A 20,074-nucleotide genomic window follows, 5' to 3' on the forward strand; every position below is an offset into this window, starting at 1 on the left:
ATAGCAAGGTTGATGCGATCTCTCTTCTTTATCAAAACAAGTGAAATTGAAAAAGAACATTCTCTGAAAACACAATGAATTTCACTGTTAATGTACAAGTGTCTCAATAACACAAATGGCAATAAAGAAAAAAAAAAAAAAAAAGACTTACTCTTTGAAATGGACCAAAACTTTAAACATTTTCAAAAGTCGGTACACAAATATAAGGTGATAATACAGTGGTACGTGACAGCGACAAATATGTAATGAAAAAGTGCTTTAAAAGCCTTAAAAATAGCAAAACTGTATTAAACCATCCGTTGGTATTTGTGACGGATTCATAACCTTGTGTAAGAACTGTGAAACTCACACGCTAAGAAATTAAAAAAAAAAAAACTTAAAGAAAAAATGTGATAAGTGGGAGTTCTGATGAATTTTTCATCTTTTTTGCTTCAGCCAGATGGTTTTATTGTTTCCAAGCAGTGACTGTCACCCACCATATCTATTTCTTTTTTGGTGATAATCAGAAAAAAAAAAAGAAAAAACACCACCAGTTTGTTTTATGCTGGCTGTGTCTGCTGAAGGAAAGCTTGCCATTTGTCCAAATAATGCATTGCAGGCTGGTGTGTTAACCACTGATACCAATACAACTTTTCTAAAAACTCTGAATCTTATGTCCTTGAGCTCTACTGCCTTTGAGGTATTTGATATTCATGTATTGTTAGATGTTTTCATTATTTTGTCCATCCCCGTATATGCTGTATCACTCTGAAAGCTGAGTGATTTGCCAAGAGAAGAGGGATGACTGCAGAGGAGCCTCCCAATGTAGGTAACAGTTTAAATGCCCTTGACAAGTGCACAGTTTGCAAAGGAGCAAATTTAATTTCCATGGTTTGAAATTTCAAAGGTATCACCTGCTGTAATTGCTTGACTAGGGAATCCATAAATCATTGTTCAGTAAGGTCATCTTGTAATTTCTTCCCTAATGCTGGCATTTATTTTCCTAGCATCCTCTCTTTCTTCTCATTTAATCTAGCCAGGTCATTTGAGAGATTAATTGCTGCCATCTTCAAAAACAACAAATTAGTTTCACACATGTTCCGACATTAAGACTGAGTAACCACACATATCATCACCTACCGAGTCAAAAAGACGGTGTACTACATTGCAGCTGGATGTCACGTGCATTTGTCTCTGTTACGGCTGTTACAAAGCAATCGTGATAACAGTAGTTTAAGCCCAGAATGAGATATGTATTTATGCAATAGGAAGCACATTTTACAGCCTACTTCTACTTTGGGCTATAGCCAGTGTTTGAATTGTAATAGATCACCTTCACATAATGACGTGTTTTTCTTTTCCTTTCAACATTTTGCCTTCAGGAACCCCATCAAAGGTCAGAAACCATATCAATTAAATCCATGTTTATGATTATCACACTTAATCATTGCTTTGATTCATTCCTCTGTTCACAAAGGTGAAAAATGAAGGTTGTTCATGGCTGTTGCTAAAACTCACAGCACATCGCATATTACCTATAACTTATTACAAATCACAGCTCCTGCTGCTCTTTTGTTTCCCTTTGTACAGTTTGGAATTAGGTTGCAGTGCACTGACAGCCTGATTTTGAGCCAGAATGATAAGTTACCTCCCTTTAGTTATTGTTCAAATTGGAGTGCAAAGGAATTCATTTCTCCATCAATAACTAACATTTCCAAACACTTTAACTTTGAGAACCTGGAGCTTCTGGTTTAGGTTCAAACATAAATGACACTAAAGGTCCTTCTTCTATGAAAGGTCTTTGTCAGAGTGGCTTTTAGGCTATAGAATATAGAAAAAAACAGTTTTTTATGACATTCATCAAACCCACGCATCAGTCCATACTACTGCTCACGGCTGAATAATTAGCAACTACACTTAGAAACCTAGGCACTGCAATTAGCTGTTTTCAAGCTACATCTAAAGACAAATCAGACTGCTGTTTGTCCACCTGATTGCTTTGATTTTATTGTGTGTGTGTGTGTGTGTGTGTGTGTGTGTGTGTGTGTGTGTGTGTATGTATGTGACTTCTTAGCTTTCTTACTTTTATTCCTGCATTCATTTGATTTTCAGAGACGAAACCTAAATGGTAAAAAATGTTAGATGAGGGCGTACATTTACATTCAAACAGATTTTATCATATTTTCCATGTGGCACATTTTACCAACATATTTCTACATGTGTTGGTATAGATATACTGCTCATATGTAGGGCCATATTGTAGCTCTAGTCCTTCTCACAGATGGAGATTGGAAGAGGCTTCTGGGTTGCACAGCCCTCCTGCAAGGATGTGATGGACACTTAATTACTTGGCTGACAGAAGTTATCCGCCACCTGCACCCAACAGGGGTCTCTGCCAGGCCCTGACCTCCACTTCCTCCCAGTGCACTCACCATCTCACAAAGCAGATTTATGTATATGGCTTTCACTCATACTTCATGTTTTCATTATCAGGATTTTATTTCCTTTATGTTTCTGCTTTGTCCTTTTTTTCGAGTCAACACAGGCCTGAGAGTAGCAAACACAGTATGACTGACATTACATTATTTTTTCAGTGAGACATTATCACTGACTGATTTCCATCATTAAATCTACATCAATCAAATCAGGCACGATGTAGTATTTCCCCATATCTTTGCTGTTTGTGTGAATGATGCATCAGATAAGGGTTTTTAAACTGTTAGACAATGGATATGTGGATTGTGCATTACAACTGACTGCACTATCCGGAGTAGATCATTTTCTCAGCAATTCATGTGATCCAGTGGCCTTGAATATACTGTATAAATGGCATTTTCTGTTAACACCTTAACACCACTGCAGCCGAAGCAGATGGTTGTCAGTGTTGAGGAGGAGGTGCTAACTTTTCCATCACTGCCAATTGCCTGGGCAACTTGTAAATTTTGACACATTTGCTTACTTAACAGGTCGACATGGCTGTGAACTACATGACAGAATAAAGCTGTGCAACGAGCTGATGTTTAGCTGCGAAAGACAAAACTCAAGTCCTGGATAACTGTTGATGACATGCATGCGAGTAGCTTGCAGTGCATTTAAATCATAGATGATTCATTAGGACTTAGTATGGAATATGTATTGTATGCACAATCCAAACTTCATGTTGATGACCTTGAAACACAGAAAGAAAAAAAAAGTATTTTATTTGTATTATTTTTTTTATTTTACATACAAGCTACATTTTACATTAGCAGCTCTAATTTTTTCAAGCATACCTTATATCCATTTATTTCAGTGCACTTTTCAGTACACCACTATCCTTTCCCTCAGGTAATTATGAATAAATGTATATGTAGGCAGAGCATACTCTGAAATTACAATTATTAACAGAGAGGAGATGTACCTCAACACTGCAATTACAGAACTCTCACGGGATTAACAAGGTTCTGTTTTATTACCAAATTCCTTCAGGCTCCAGGTAATGATCAGCACAGAGAATTGCATGTCTCTTTGTCACAGTTTCACTGTCAAACCTGTCTGTCTCTCTGTTTTTCCACTGTTTTTCCCCTCTCACTCTTTCAATTTTATTTTCTATTACCCTTTTGCCGTATGCCTGCTGTGTCCCCTTTCTCTTTATGCTAAGGCATTATGCTTATGCCTGCCTGTGTGGGCTTTACTGGAAGAGCACACGCCTGGAAAGTACTCCAAATAATTTTATGAATACCTAGCACCATAACTGTTACACTGCTGTTGCTTTGTGCTGCAGGCCATTTACTCGCCCCTGATGCTCATTCAGTCAGCACTCTGCATCTCCGTTGAGCTGTGTTGAGTGATTCCAGAAGAGGGGTGTGTAGACAACCAGGGAACAGTCATTTAAGATTTCAGTTATCTCCAAAATAATGAAGTAATCTGAAGGTCATGCAGGTATTCCTATTTATTTATCAATTTTAGCATAAAGCTGATAGCTGATAATGTTTATTGGAGGCAATTTATATGACTGGTTAATTGCTTCAAACTAATAAGATAAAAAGGCGTATGTCTATTAAAATACAGCCTTTTAATGCAGCGTTTTAACTGCAGTGAAGTAAATGTGTGGTAACTGATTATTTGAAGTCAGCTTAATCAGATATCTTTGCAAACAGCAAAATTTACAGTGCATCATTTATATCTTTTTATAGTATGAGACCATTAGTGTTATTGCGGTACAATATTAGTGAGCAGCAATAAAAAGAAACAATAATCTCTAACATGCCCAACCACAAGGGTCAACCCGTCTCCTGCAAATCATGTTCATATGCAACTAATTTGCAAGAGCAATTTTCCCATTTTTAGAAGCAATATTTAGTGCAGAGGGAAAGTAGCACAGGGAGTAACCATATAGCACAGGGCAAAGTAAAGGTTGTGGAGATGGAGAGTCATAAGGTTTTTAACTGTGACATCAGGCTCAGATTCATCGCACATTTTATATTGGACAGATATTTTAGGAATAAAAAGTATAGTTTTTATAGTTTTTGGAAATGTTCAGTATAAACAAATACTAGTTAGACTCTTTTCTTCTATGGTTCCCCAGTGGCGGAACAAGTTGCTAAACTCCATTCGTTCTGAGTTCCTTTCGATCTTTAGAAAAAGACTAAAGAAAGCTCTTTACTGAACACCTTCTTACCTCAAAAACAAAACAAAATAAAAAAAAAACCCTCTCCTTTGACTCAATGCACTCTATGCATTATTTTGTAGCACTGTCTAGTAGCACCTATGTCTAGTTGGACATAAACGACAAATTGTAATTGTAAATATACTTTGCTCGTGCAGAGAAACATGTCTGTTACGTCTGTTGTTTAGTTAAGTATATGTTAGGGTCATATATTACATATATTATGGCTTCCAGTTTCTGACATCAAGATAATTCTTCTGCTTACAGCAATGAAAAGCAATATGAGCATCATCGTTGAAGCACTTTGATAGCAAAGCACCAGTGACAATTTCCAATCTTCTCATTCATTCCAGATTAAAATCAATATTCACTGCATACCGCAAAGAACCTCATCACAAATAAAAACATGAAGGCACAGTCTAATATTAAAACACGCGTGTGTAATACGGCTCACTGTGAAGCAATTGGACCGAACCACTGAATAGCATGATGCCTGCAGTCATTAATTTCTCCCATTTAGACAGTTGGATTTCCTGGTGTCTTGTATATATAGGGACAAGTGAAGTGCAGTCATGGTGCAGTGTTACTGTCTTATGAGGTCAACATGATCATTATCTGTATCTGTAAAATTATTTCAACCATCACAGCCACAGCAAGCTGAACATGATTAAAAGATTAGAATCTTGTATTGAATTTGAAATCTGTTCCTCATCTCCAAATGTCAACATGGAGACTGTTAGTGACTGTGTGTTGTAGGCTGGTGAACCTTTTTTTTTTTTTCCAACCGCATTAGCGACACGGCCTGTTAGTGCAGCACTTTGGCCAGGTCTTAACATGAAATTTGGCATAGATATTCATGGCCCCAAGAGCATGAATTAAAGCCAACTGCAGATTAAAATTTCCATGTGTCCAACTCCAACTCTTCACTTGTCCAATAGAGTGTGAGCAAAAACAATATACATTATATAAATGTCATCATTATTATTATAAACAGAAAAATAAATAAGGGATGTTTAAAAAATGAATCAGTTACCACATATCTGTGTCATTGTTATCATCAGTGCTACTAAGGGCCTTTGACCAGAAATGTATTCGATCCACTGTTGAGATGAGCAGGCATACTCACTGGCTTAGAACAGAAATTAGATTACAAGGTCAGTGCCTGAGTCTAATGCAGTGGAAGATTAGAGAGGGAGAAGAAATCATTTTTACATGGCTATTGTTGTCATGGGGACTGAGCACTTGCACTGAGCTGTGTAATACAGCAATTTAAAATGTGTTTTGAAAATCTATGTTGCCATCTTTGTTTTGCCGTGCAGAAATATACAAGGCGAACGTGGATTACGAAGAGAAACTAAACTCCTATATGTTTCTTAAGACATCTATTTTTACTCATTTGATTATCATATCTTTGATACTGTGTTGACATGGTATTTTAATAAATAAAGTTGTGTAGCTTGACTGTGCTATTGATCTAACTCAAGGAATCAGAACAATGGAGTTACAGCATTATGGATATACTTATCTCAATATGAGGCACGTAGTAATAACAATAGCCTCTTTCAGAGATCAGTAACACTGCTGGCTTGAAAATGATTGCGTCATTACAGACCCAGCTGCAATGCTCGCACAGTATCTGCCTTCCAATGCACAATGAACATACAAACTTAACTCATTTGGTATCCTAAACTTTAGCTGTCAAATGAGTAATATAGCCATCGTTACAGAATGGCTCATTTGTGTCATTTATGGATGGTTAAATGGATGGACAGCAACAACGGATGGATGGATGATGATAATATGATGATGGCAGGACAGATATCTATCAAGCTGAATGTCTGAATGTCAGATGGATGTGTCATTTTTATCAGAGATGGCAATGCTGTCACAACAATATTTCAGACAAGTCTACTAAAATCATTGCCTTTGGCTTTTATACTTAAAACTGAGAAGTTTGTGAAGGATTTTGTATAGCAAAGTTTAATTGTATGGTAAGTCTACAAATGGCCACGTACAGTTCATGTCTTGAAAAGTTACAATATGCACTCTATGAAGACTGCCATTGTAAACAACAATACACCTTATCAAATGTATAGACCTTGAGAAAATCTGCAGGAATGTGCAGAAACATGGCTGGAAGAAAACATAGGAAAAAAATGAGCAGTCCATCGCGGTTTGTTGAGTATCTGCAGCGCAGTACAGACACCCTGCCTCAACTCCCTGCTAGTTGGCTTAGATTTGAGTTGCTCGGTCCCAAAGCATTGTACAGTCTAATAGCTGCAGGCACAAGTTTGGATGCTCATGCAAAGAGTGAAGATGTTCTCTACTGGAGCTTCATCTCACCATAGAGGGGGTGGAAGGTGTTTTTTACAAGTTTAGTCCTCTTCTTCCCCTTTGCTGGTGCCTCCAAGCCAGATGGCAGTTTTTCACCAGTTTGGTATTCAAGCTTACTTTCTGCACCTTTTTTTCTAGGACACCACCACAAACAACAGTGTTCTAGTCTCCCCAAACTGATAGAATATGTAGACTGTTGCATGCACTCATCCAAAGCCCCATGAGAAAGGTCTAATCTCTTTTACACCATTGCTCCATGTTATCAATATGAAATAATGAATGTATATTAAAGGCACGCTTAGAACTGTGGCATCACCACTGACTGACACTCTTGTAATATCTTTTTGCTCTCTATCAAATATAAAACCTATCACAAAGGTATGTCAGTAGCTGATACCTGGTTAAGGGTTAATCCAGACATTCTTGATGGATTGGTATGAGTAAATCCTAATCCATTTTGGGACCTCTGTTTTCGGCATTCCAGCTGTGAAAATCTCCTCACCTCACCATTTCTTATGCACAGCATTTAGAGTGAGTGTGGTATGTTATCGCTCCAGTTCACCAACCTTTGTTAGGTGCAGGTGTGGGAGTCTGTTCATATCCTTTTCAACTTTTCTGCTACATCGGATCTACAGTGATACTCATCCATCTAGATATACTGTACCTGTAAGAATACAGGACCTCACACAAAACAAGTTTGGAGGTATATTTTGGTGATGTAGGCTGCCATAACAATTTGTTCTTAATGAATTGCCTGGTTGAATAAAGGACAAAGAAAATTACAAATATAACTAAAATAAATGTTCCATTTGGTCAAATATGCAATAATATTGTATCCAGACTTTGATCTGGATTGCAGCCAGAAAACATGATTGAAACCCCTCAAATTACAAGCTCTTTTGTTTTCCAGCCATTAAGCTGATGGTTTTATTTGCTCCAATGGACAAAACTCTCTGCCAGTCTCCACCACTCCAACTCACTGCTGCAGTCTAAAAGGTAGGAGTCACCTCAGAACTTCTGGAGGTGGCATGACCCAGAACTGCAAATGAAACTTGTGGTGTAGAGTAGAAGATGAGAAGGAAAGGTCAGAGTCTTTTGGAGCACCCCTGTGCTATTACTCCGCAGCATGTGTGACACTCTTCTCTGTGGCCTGTCGACAATATCTGATACAGGACAAGGCTAAGCCTCTTCCCAAAGCATGAGAGACCAGATGGATTTAATGCACTGGGGAACTCAAAGTGTATGATTCATACCATATTCACTGACATCTTTATTGAAAGTTTGCATAAAAGCCTAGAATCTAATATGTAGAGTATGAACTGAGCAATACTTTTGAGAATACAACCTTGTTGTCATTGACTTGTGTATCTCGGCACTACAAAATGGCAACAAAACACTTTAAATGAATAATCACGACTAATCCATACAGAGGAAACATCAATTTAGCTTTTAAATAAGGTTAGAAAGAAATATGTTGACTCCTAAAACAACTGTTTAATTTTTAATGTTACTTTACTAAAGTTCAACAACTTTGATAGAATATTCCACTTATAGTGGATGTGAAGTCAACCCCTAGAGTGGTGCAGTGGAGTTTTGAGTGAAGAAAGCATTGGGGGTAAAACGAAAGAAAGCAGTGGAAATATATTTTGGATTACTTGGGGTTTCATAGCAGTTCCTCACTTTAGGAAAAAGTGAAATACCCATCAGAATGGGTCTTTACTGTAACATAGTGGCTACAAATTTGAATCTCTCAATTAGACTCCAGACTGTGGCAGAGGTGAATTAGAAAAGGGTAGAAAGAATCGTATCTCATGTGAATACTATTTAGCAAATGATGTGATATATATTTGATCAAAAGGCTAGACATTGCGATTGTCAGTTCATAGCAAGGGCTGTCAGACCGCATGCAATTTGAAAGCGTTGCAGGCTGTTTTGGCAACAGACAGTGCGACTGTTTTACAATTACTGCTTTTTAATGCTTCTCAAATCACAAATGATGATGCCAATCTTGCAACCCATTAGTGCGGGGCAAATGTTAGAGAAATAAACAAGACTTGACACAAAATACATGGTGATGAAGACATATGAAAGAAATTAAGTGCTGCCGGCGATGCTTCCACAAGTACTGAATACTGAGTAGTGTGAGTACGTATGTTCATTTTTTTGACACTTTAAGGCAGACTTTAAAAAACATCATATAGATATACACTGTATGTAGATATGTACAGTGTGTGGTATGGGCATTGCTCAGTGCACATTTGTTAAAAAAAAATCAAGTGATTTATTGTCTAATCAATAAAAAGAGTCAGAAAAACTAATCACGTCTGAGCTTCGTTTCCACAAAGATCAGTAGCACACTTATATCCTTACATACCTCGCTGCAAAAAAGTACTTTTAACAGGAAAAATGTGTGGGACCAGTAGAGAGTACCTTGCATTGAATATTTGAATTACAAATTGATCTGAGAATAGTTTTAAGTGAGGTCTAAGCCAATGATATTCAGCAGTGATCATGGAAATTATGTAAATGATGATAATTTTTTGACAGGCTTTGTGTTTTGTTTTTCTTACTGTTCCTCGCCTCCACTTTGCCTTTCTTCTCCTCCATCTTGCTCGCTCCTCTTCTCTATCTTTCTGACCACCCTTCACTTCCATTCTCAAGCTCTTTTTCTATTTTGACTCTCTCCTGCCCTTCATCTCCTCTCATGAGAAGCTGCTGCCAGGCCTCAAAGGGAGCACTAGAAAGGATCCATCAGCCAGACTAGTATTCTCTGGAGGATGCATCCAGCGCGTTGCTCTGTTCTGCTCTGCTTACTATCATATCTATCCAACCCCAGATAGCCTTTACTGTAGATCACAGGACCTGTTTTCAAATTTGCTGCGAAGCGGTATGGAGCTGTAATTCTATGCCTTGTTGGACACCAACCACCATACCACTCACTTTTCCCCAAGCTATTTACCATGTATTTGCTCTTGGCGTGAGGCACATCTTTATGAATTCAGACTATGTTTATAATACTGTATGTCATTACATGCCTTGGGGTACACGGGGATGGATTGGTGGTATACTGTATGCATGTATGTTTTGTAGTGGAAGCTGAAGAGGTCACAGAGAAAACCTACAACAGATTTAAAGCAGAGGGAATTAATCTGCCAGATGTATCTTGTGGGTTTTTGAGCGGCAGCTGGAGACAGCGGTATGGCACTTTGAGCCTCCATGCTGGACAAAAACAAAGAATCATTCATCCCCAAATAACAACATCTGGGCATGCTTAACAGCGTGGATAAATAAACAAGCCCCATGGACACTAAATCCCCCGCACTCAATCACTTTCCCTCCCTCTCCACCCATTCCCCCTTGCCATTTTGAAGGCTGTAGGTTGTTGGCGTGGGACTGGCACATCAGCACGGATAGTGTGCATCCAATTAATTAGCCAAACGTTATCTCATTAGAAATAGCCGGCAGACTAAAACAAGAACACTCCCTTTTAGTTGCAAACAACCTCTGGACAAAAATGAGGATGATTCCCTCCCCCTCTATCACCTCTGTGATCTGTTGATGCTGAGTAGGAGTCCGGAAAGAGAGACATGTTTGGTCAAAGTGTCCATCATTAGGCAGCTATTGCTCATGGCTCACATTTATTCACCTGCTTCTGCAGAATTAAACAGACCGGCCCCCCAGCACATCCTAATGACTCCGTATCAGGAGGCAATCTAATGGCTTCTTTGTCTTTAAGTTATCTGTCTTTGTGGACATCTGCAACATCCTCACAGTGCTGTAAGCAAAAGTCAGCACCATCTGACACAGAGTTCTGAATCCCTTGCATTCCTCAACACCTGTGCCTCAATGTTATTTAAAGCACTCAGGGGTGCTGCACACACCATCAGCCACCGGCTATTTGCTTGTGTGTGTGTGTGTGTGTGTGTGTGTGTGTGTGTGTGTGTGTGTGTGTGTGTGTGTGTGTGTGTGTGTGTGTGCAGGAAGAAACTTGACTGCTTGAATAAAGTAACCATGAGCAACGGGCTATGCATTGACAAAGTAACATTAAACAATGTGGAAGCCATTCCTTGCATAGGAAGGGAGCACGGTGTTACAAATACAGCTTCATCTATGTAGAAGAGCTGTGACTTCCCAAAATGAGCTGAATAATTATGCTGATGCTCTTAAACTGATGCATGTTGATTCTTTGACAGTGGACGTCAACATAACTCTGTTCTGTGTCTCAGCTTCTCTTGAACAAAAAGAATTAATTGAAAGTCATTTTTTACATTGTAGCAGAAATCATTTTTGCCTTCATTCTTCCCCCCGTCAGTGCTGACACATTCATTTTAAAAAAACTGGACATGTCATAGCAGTTTGAGAAAGAGAGGAAATAGCTTATTCAGGATCAGTATTCCATACCTAAAGCGTTTGCATAGATTTCCATACAACTGCAAAAATTGTGCATCGGTTTATCAAAGGCTGCTCTGCCATGCCACACTTCCTATCTGTCAATCTGTCTATAAAAAATCCAGTCCACTTGAAATTTGAATTTACATAAAGGTTCAGGTACAGTACAGCTGGTACAGTGCAGCAGGTGTATTTGCCTTAAAATGTTCTCCTAAAACCAGCAGATACAGACAAAAGCAACATGCGAGAGTCCTGAAACAGTTCACTTTCTATATTTCACTGGGCCAGACGGGATCTGTTTGTTTGTCGAGCAGCAGTACAATGGAGTACATACCCAGCGGCCTCTTATCTACAGTTGTAGTGTCATGGTGTGCCAGTGCTTATCATCTGTCCACAGCTCTTCAAGGTTTCAGCAGGAGTAGCAAGATGTCACTTGACACCCTCTGGGCTTTTCCAAGTCACACGGTTTTCAGCGCTGACAGATTCTTGATTACACTATTTGCATGTACTTCTGTGTGTTACTGTGCATGAATACGGTGTATAATCAAAATCCAAAATCCAGTGTCACTGACAGTATGCTCAATCACCAACCTATTTACAGTGGTGATACATGAGATGAAATGTTGCTTTGATTACAGAGTGGGAAGTCAGAACCTAATGAGGCAAACAAGCTTATTCTTGGGCACAAGATAATCAGAAGAAGCTATAGCTGCTAATAAATCCTGATGGGCAGTTTCTGTTAATTTAAGGCAGATTAAATCAAAGAGCTCCATAAACAGTCAAGATTACCACAAAGAGCTTTGCAGGGACAAAAGATGAAACTAAGAATTTGTCTCTGTGTGTATTGATTATGTGGATACAAAAATACTGGACATAGTGGGACGGGCCACGAGAGAATTAAGTCATTGACAGACTGCAAAAAAGTAAACAAAGAGAAGACAATAGCTAATAAGGTGGGGGGGTTACACATTCTGCTTAATGAATTGCTACTGAAGCTGGACTCATTGTTTTACAATGTCAGAGAGTCCGCTCCAGAGGGAGGGGGGCTGATGGGAGAGGGTTCTACTTCTTGCAGTGTCCTTTCAATTAAATGCAGCGGCATGTTCCTGCACACTGCTAAAGGTAGGACTCCATCTACATTTAAATCAATAGAGCGCCAGTAAAGATATACTGAGGCACAGTGTGCTGAGTGGTGTTTTGGTTTTGTTTGAAGTATGTGCTCTGCTAAGTCAGAGTTTTGAATAAGCAAGGTGGCTTTTAAGCGTGGAGGTTGGCTCCTGGGGAGTGACGTACCACAGTCTTTTATAATGAAGGGAACGAAGAATTGCCTGTTTTTTGTTTTGTTTTGTTTTTTCTTGGCATCATGCATATATATCTATATATACATATATAGATATATATATAAAATGTATTTTATTTTTTTTATTTTTTTTTAACCATCAGCTCTATACCTCAAGTGGTCTTTCAATCAGGCTTTGTCTCAAACAGCAGGCATGCAAAGATTAGAAGACAAAATGGCTGTTCAAATTATCCTCTGCTGCCCACTTGGGCCACTGATTGTACCAATCTACATGCAAATGGTCATGTTTATTACACCAAGGGAATAGCAAAGCACAAAGAGCCCTTGATTAATGACTTGATCTGCTTTTGTTATAAATGACATTATACATTACAGTCACCTAATTCTGCTCTTATTAATACACAAACTGCTAAGACCACATACAGCACAGTTATACTGTGAATCACAGTGCAGTCGATGATTTATTTGCTTCATTTATGTTATTTTTCAAGCATCCCATGATTTAAAAAGCTGGAAGAAATGATATCATTGACTTCACTATTATCATGCCTTCATTGTAATATTCCCCTAGCAATACAAAAAAGCAAAAAGTCTCATAATTGACAGGTCTGTAAATAGTTTCCCTGCTCAACACTGCACACCATGTACATGTGCACAGTCCTTCCCCTTTATTCCATCTCCCTTCCTAACAGCTCCCCAGATGTCTACTCACTCGGCTACAATCTCATTTGAGGAATTCATCTTGCTGTCTCCTGGGTACCATGTATTATTGCTCGATGTGGTTCTTCATGCAACTATGATAATGTGTGTCTTGGTTAGACTCCTCAAATGCCAATTATGGGTGTCTGTTATTGTGATGGACTCCACATTCATGCAGAAGAGTGACTGACTCTCTCTACTCGGCTTTCTTCACATCACATATTTGAATGTGCTTTCAAAGCCAGAACCCAGTGTTCAGGCAGCAGGGCTTAGTGGAATATGAATACATGGTCTTATTAAGCTAAAATTACCTTGATTCATATTGTTTTACACATGAATGACCCACAAAGACTTTCTGTCATAAAAACGGAAAATGAACCAATGGGTAAAATACCTTCTTTTTTTTTTAACCCATGAAGAAGCATTGGAACAGGAAATATATGAATATATAATTTGCTAATTGAGCTAAACTTTGCAGTTTGTGGCCTGCAAATTTAACTGAGTATGGAAGGGATGGCCACAATAAATGAAACAAGTGTACGACAGAGGAGTGTTGCTTCAACACTATTAAAAATTTGGAGGCATGGTTATATTTTGCATGTGGAACTTATGGGATTTGTTTACAATAAAAAAGTTTTTTATGATTGAGACGGACTGAACTGACATTAAAGCTAGCATGAAGGTTTTTTTTTAACATATATTTGAAGTGATATATTCTTATTATTTGATCCGTATGGTGGAGTGTGGTAAAACAGCACATTCACCGTGGTTGAAGACACACTACACTTGGTTTGTCAGATTACAGCGTCAGTGTTTTCCAGATTTAACCACAGAAGTAAATAATGCACTGTATTTACATCCAAATCAATCACCGCATAGCAACAAAACAAGGTTTTCAGCTGAGGCGCATTCATTAACCAGGTTCATTAACCAGTTTTTGACCATGAGGGAGCAGGTCGGACCTCAGGGAGCTATAAAGCTTGGCAAACCAAAACAATCAGATGATGCAGTTGAAAGCTGCAGAGTTTGTTATTGATTCGCAGTGGGATCTGCACTAACAAGCCTCTCACATTGCAGTGAGTCTTTTGATGAAGTGTCAAAAATGTAATTTGATGGAGCTCAAGCCATTAGCTCAGCCATTTATGTATATGACTCTTTTTTTTTATTAATTTCACAATTTCAATTTTTTATTTAAAGTCAGTTTTCAAAATATTTGTACATATAATTAAATCCATAACCACTCAACTAACCTATGACATTTAGATTAACATAAAGACCAACCTAAACCAGCATACTATTTCTGCTCCTGTAATAAGTCTTAACAAAGAATACTCTCAAATTGTCTAAGTAAGTTTAAATTAACCAGGAGGAAAACAGATCCAGGCAGGGGCTTAAAAAAAATGAAAAAGCCCTTTGAAATATTACAGAACCTACCCACCAGCCAATTAGCTCTTTGTGAAGCAAAGGGACAAATTAGGACAAATAGTTATCATTTTCTCTTTTAGGACAAAAACAGATGAATTCATTACTCTTTGAAGCTTGATATACAAACACAGACAGAATTGGTTGCTTCTTTAAGAAAGAAAAATGACTCAAAGGAGAAGAATTCTTCAAATAGCAGAACTGCCTTATATTTCATGCATTATTCATGTTCTTCGATCAATTGAAATATAAACAAATACCACCTGAAACACTGACTTGTTTGATTTTTTTAATGTCTGAACGTTGATGCGTGTTCATCAAAGGAGTAGCCAGATGGTAGCAATGACTTGCAGAGGAAAGTCCCGCTGATAATTTTTTCAGATGCAAACTGGCCTTGAACATTTTTTTTTCTTTCTTGGCGTTGGAGAAGGGGTTCGGGATAATTTGAAGTCATTTCTGCTGAAAGAGCAACATCCATTATTTACTGTAGATTCAAGAAATAGTGAGCTTGTGCTGTTGTGGTCTCCAGGCTCTGGGAAACCCTTCATATCGACATTAGGTTGGTCAAAATCATAGAATTTCAAACAATATCTGAAAATCAATTCATACTTGACAGGGCTTCATTTTTTTCGTTCATTTTGGTTTCCTTTGTTTACACTTACAGCAACTATTTGCTAGAAATAGTGTCAAGCAATCTCCTAACTTATTTAAGAGCTTGAGATTCAATGATGAAAGAAGAAAGAGATGAAGAAAGTTTACTTGTTTGGACAGTCTAATTACAATAGTGAGTGAAGAATAGTCAACACTACAGTGTGCTGCCATCTCTTATTATTGCTGATTTGCCTGTAGTGCCTGTAATCTATTTACAGTGTATTATGAACTGGAATGACTGTGCTCAAAGAGAACTCATTCATGCTTTCATCCTCCTCGAGATCTATAACCCCCCATGCTCTCAAGCTCTCGAAAGCATAGCTCATTCATTTTTCAGACTGTTGGTTAGTCCACTGAATCCAGGTCTCTCAACTCACATGACCTGTACCTCATATTGCGAGCTGGAGAGCCTCAACGAGCACAGGAAAGCAGCTGATGCAATTTTTTTTTTTTTTTTTGGGGGGGGGGGGGTGAAATTAAGTCTTTATAAGTGTTTGAGAAGTCACCAAATCCACAGACAGAAGTGAACAGTTCAATTTTGAGCTGACTGTGGGTGCTTTTATTTCAGCCCTGACTCCAATTCTACTAATTTGTTACCAGTATGGTTTAAAGGAAACATAATTGCTGCTTTAATTATTTTCACAGGCAAAGGTTTCCTGTTCAATGAAGTGCTTCTTTTTTGTATTAAGGCAAAGTCCCATGGAGAGGATCGAGGTGAATGATCGGTGTTTACAGGACTTTGACACCCAATGGTTAGGTTTGTGTACTGAATCCTGCATGCAGTTACGTGTAGGCACCACTAACACAGTTAAGATTAGGGAGAAACTGTGATTTTGGCTGTAGACTGAGTGACCTCTTAATTAATGACAGATTCTAAAAACTCAGCAGGACCCCCATTTACTGTCAGAGCAGCCTGAATTTCTTTGTGGCATAGAATCCTTTAAGATTTTTGTCCATGTTAACATCACACAGTTGCTGCAGATTTATCCTCTACACATTCATACTTCAAATCTCCGGTCCCACCACAACCCAAAGGTGGTGTGTGTGGAGGCCAATGGAGTTCACTGAACTCTACATTTAGTAGCCATTAGAAAATGAGTAGACTGTGGTTTTAAAGGGACATGATCAGCAACAATACTGTTATTTAGACAATGGCCAGTTGGTATTTAGGGGCCTAATGTGTGCCGGGAAGTTGTATGCTACACCACTGCACCACCAGTAGCTGCCTGTCCCTTTGACACTAGGCAGGATGGATCCCTGGATTCATGTTGTTTACATCAAAGTTTGACCATCTGTCTGGCAGCAGGACTAGAGATCCTTAAGACAAGGTGACATGTTTCAAATCTTCTACTGTGTTATTTTACTGAGCCTGTATCAACTGTTTCCTGTTCTTAGCTGGCAGGAATTGAACCTGGTGTGGTCTTCTTCCACTATAGAACATCGACTTCTATGTGTCGTAGATACTGAGATGCTCCTCCGCATAACACTGCTATAATGTCTGGGTATTTGAGTTACTATTGCTTTCCTGTCAGCTTGAGCCAGTCCGGCCATTCTCCTCTGACCTCTCTCATTAACAAGGCCTGAACCGCTGCTGAGTGGATGTTGTTTCTTGCAGCAACTTCTATAAACTCTAGAGACTGTTGTGTATGAAAATCCCAGGGGATCAGCAGTCCCTATGATTGTCAGACCATGTCCATAACACGATAACAATCATCCGATGGTCACATAGATCACATTTCTTCACCATTCTGATGTTTGCTTTGAACAGCAACTAAACCTCCTGACCATGTTTGCATGATTTTATGCATTGATTTCTGCAGTATTATTGGCTGTATAGACACTTGCTTCGAAGAATAAGTGTACAGGTGTACCTAATAAAGTGGTAAACATGAAGTATTCAAGTACTGTCTTGTGCTTCAAGTCAGCAATGAATGTTTTGTGACCACAAGCTTTCCTGAACCTTTACTGAAGTGCTTTGAGTGCCAAAACATAACATTAATATTACTTTTGCTGCTAGAAGTAGATATTGGGAAATCAAAGATTCTCAGAAAAACAAATGGAATTATATTCTTCAAAACACTATGTTTGTAAAAACATCATTTCTATGAGACAAGGTTATTTTCTTTATTTGGGGAAAGCAATTTTGTTGGCAATGCCATCGAAGTAATTTATACTGCATCGACAGTGACCGCTTTTACTGTGTCACTGTGAGTTCTCAGGGTTTGGGTTTTTGTAACAAACTTGTAATGATGCAGTTAATATTGCTGATCTCAATATATTTTGTATGTTTTTGTCTTCTTTAGATGGCCCCCTGGGACCTCGTGGCCTAGTGGAGGCAACAGAGATGTGCACGCAGGAATGCTTAGTCCTGGGACATTCAGACAACTGCTGGATGCCACCGACGTTGGGAACATACCAACAGCCCAAGTCCCCTGTGTCCAGTTTTGGGTCTCAGAGGGAGTGGGGTCCCAAGGACAAACTTCTCAATGGACATACTTTGACCAGAACCTGGAAAAATGAGAGTGGTCGGTCAGAGCATTTTGGTGACAGGAAGCAGTTTGGGAGTGGAGAGGGACACTTCACCGGCAGTGGAATGGCTGATATTCCACTGGTGAGTCTGAAGTCCTGCCAACCAGCCTCCTGCCCAGACAGCCCAAAGGACCAGCAGCTATAAGACGGACTTTGCCTCTTTGCTGTGAGACGTCCTTACATCTGGACACAGTAAACAGACAAAGCAACCCATCTGAGCTCCTCTCCTATATTGTTTTCTTTCGTGTTTCATCTTTTTCCGCTTAAGTTGACGCTTCTGCAGTGTGATAGCCACATGTACTATGTAGGCCACAAAACTTGTGCTTATGCTGTGTTCTCTACCATTCAAACTTACTATCGCTCTAGTGGAAAAACCCCTTCTTTTTTAATGAATCTCCATGGATTTCTTCAACACAACATTATCTGTCCACTTCATGTGTGACAAGTGGAGGAAGGACGTGTAAAACGGAGAAAATGAAAACAAATTACAAGAAAAAAAAAAACCCTACCATGGCTGACCAGTATATACAAATATTTGTGGTGTGGTTGTTATTGAGTTGTTCAGGACTATATTAATCAACACAATCAAAGAAAATGGAATTACATTTCAGAAAGTGTTGATCTAATAACACTGTTAGTGGACACTTGTTTATTCTGTCATTGTCTGTGTGTTTGTAAATAAAACTTATTAACCACTATCATGTACCCGTAATAACCACGGTGAATAGGACAGTTCTTGGCTGTTGTCATCATAATGGCTTGTCATCAGGATTTGGGATATCAACTGGACAAAGATCTATAATGTGACAGTGCACAACAAGTGAACATTTACCGAATTCTTTAAAAACCCTCTGGTTGATTTTGAAACAAGTTTTCATCCCGATATATACTCAGTGTTGCCCATATTTCACGATAATTTTCTTCAAGTACTGCAAAACCACAGGCGGACCTTTTTTTAAAAAAAACAACAACAAAACATTTTGTATGAAGGATGTCAGTGCTCAATATGTGCATTATAAAAATGAAAAGCTCTGAAAGCGCTCCTCTATAAACTGATTTTGAAAGTGTTCAGTACAATTAAATAGCAATATATTTGTAAATGGCTAAATGTTTTATCTAACGTTGATCTTATTATTGTATAGATTTTATTCAAATTGTGATTTAACTGAGTGCAATCCCTCAGTAGTACCTGCAATTTATTGACATATGTATATATATATTATTTCCACACTGACTATGATTTTCCATACATAAGAAAACACAGATTAAGATAACACTTTAATCACTGTGCCTTCATGATGTTTCCTCAAACACTGAATTGTGCTTATTTAAATGATGAGAACATGTCGGCTACAGAGAGTAACCTGTCAAATGCCTTACGCATTGAATGTTTGCCAAATTTAGAGACATAATCATACAGATATTAAAGTACAGAATCAAGTCATTGGTACTGAAGAAAAACATAAAGGCATGTGCAGATAATGGGTCAATTGTGAAAGATCATCTGTCATTCCACTGTCTGAAAAGGTTTGTTTTATTCCACAGCATGGAAGGCAAATTACACAATGGAATAGCATGCTAAAAGATATAGCTTTTAAAAATTATCTTGATCATTTTTGTGTCACTTTCTTTTGTTGGAATAGAGTTGATTTGTGCATTAAGAAGACATTCAGTTTGTAAAGCACTTTCATGTTTATGTCACAATATAAAGAAGTTAAGTGAGATGGAGTGATTTGCTTATCGCAGTATGTTGTCAGTTGTGAGGGTGTTTGACATCACAGATACTGAAACAGTTAATCCTTGTTACTACTCTACAGGTATACAGCTACTGCAATAAATGTTTTAATTATGTGTATGCTTAATTTGTCTACAAGATGATCACCTCAGGAGTTCTGTGTCTGTTTTGTGTAGATGATGCACACATGAGCCAGTTTTCTTGAATAATTTGGTGCAAAATCTAACTCTAAATATTTCTAGAGAACAGTACACTAATGAGATACAATTTAGCTTTTTCTTATTTTTGGAGTCATTTTCTGTCTTGTAGGACAGCCAGATCCTTCCAATTACCTGATAGTGAATTAGACCCATGTCCTTCGCCATCACATGGGCATAGTATTTACTGT

General features: G+C 38.4%; 1 protein-coding gene across 5 annotated transcripts in view; it reads left to right on the plus strand.

Annotated features, from left to right (window-relative positions):
- Positions 1-19,802, plus strand: part of LOC139349512 (protocadherin-9) — a 197,734-nt gene extending 177,932 nt beyond the window's left edge. For all 5 annotated transcript variants that reach the window (XM_070990590.1, XM_070990431.1, XM_070990670.1 and 2 more), the window contains one exon: positions 17,726-19,802. In XM_070990590.1, the coding sequence (XP_070846691.1) occupies positions 17,726-18,096 (371 nt within the window). In that variant the 3' untranslated portion in view covers positions 18,097-19,802. The remainder of the gene's footprint in view (positions 1-17,725) is intronic.
- Positions 19,803-20,074: the final 272 nt, after the last annotated feature.

This window comes from Chaetodon trifascialis, chromosome 1 (assembly GCF_039877785.1).
Source record: "Chaetodon trifascialis isolate fChaTrf1 chromosome 1, fChaTrf1.hap1, whole genome shotgun sequence".
NCBI lineage: Eukaryota > Metazoa > Chordata > Actinopteri > Chaetodontiformes > Chaetodontidae > Chaetodon > Chaetodon trifascialis.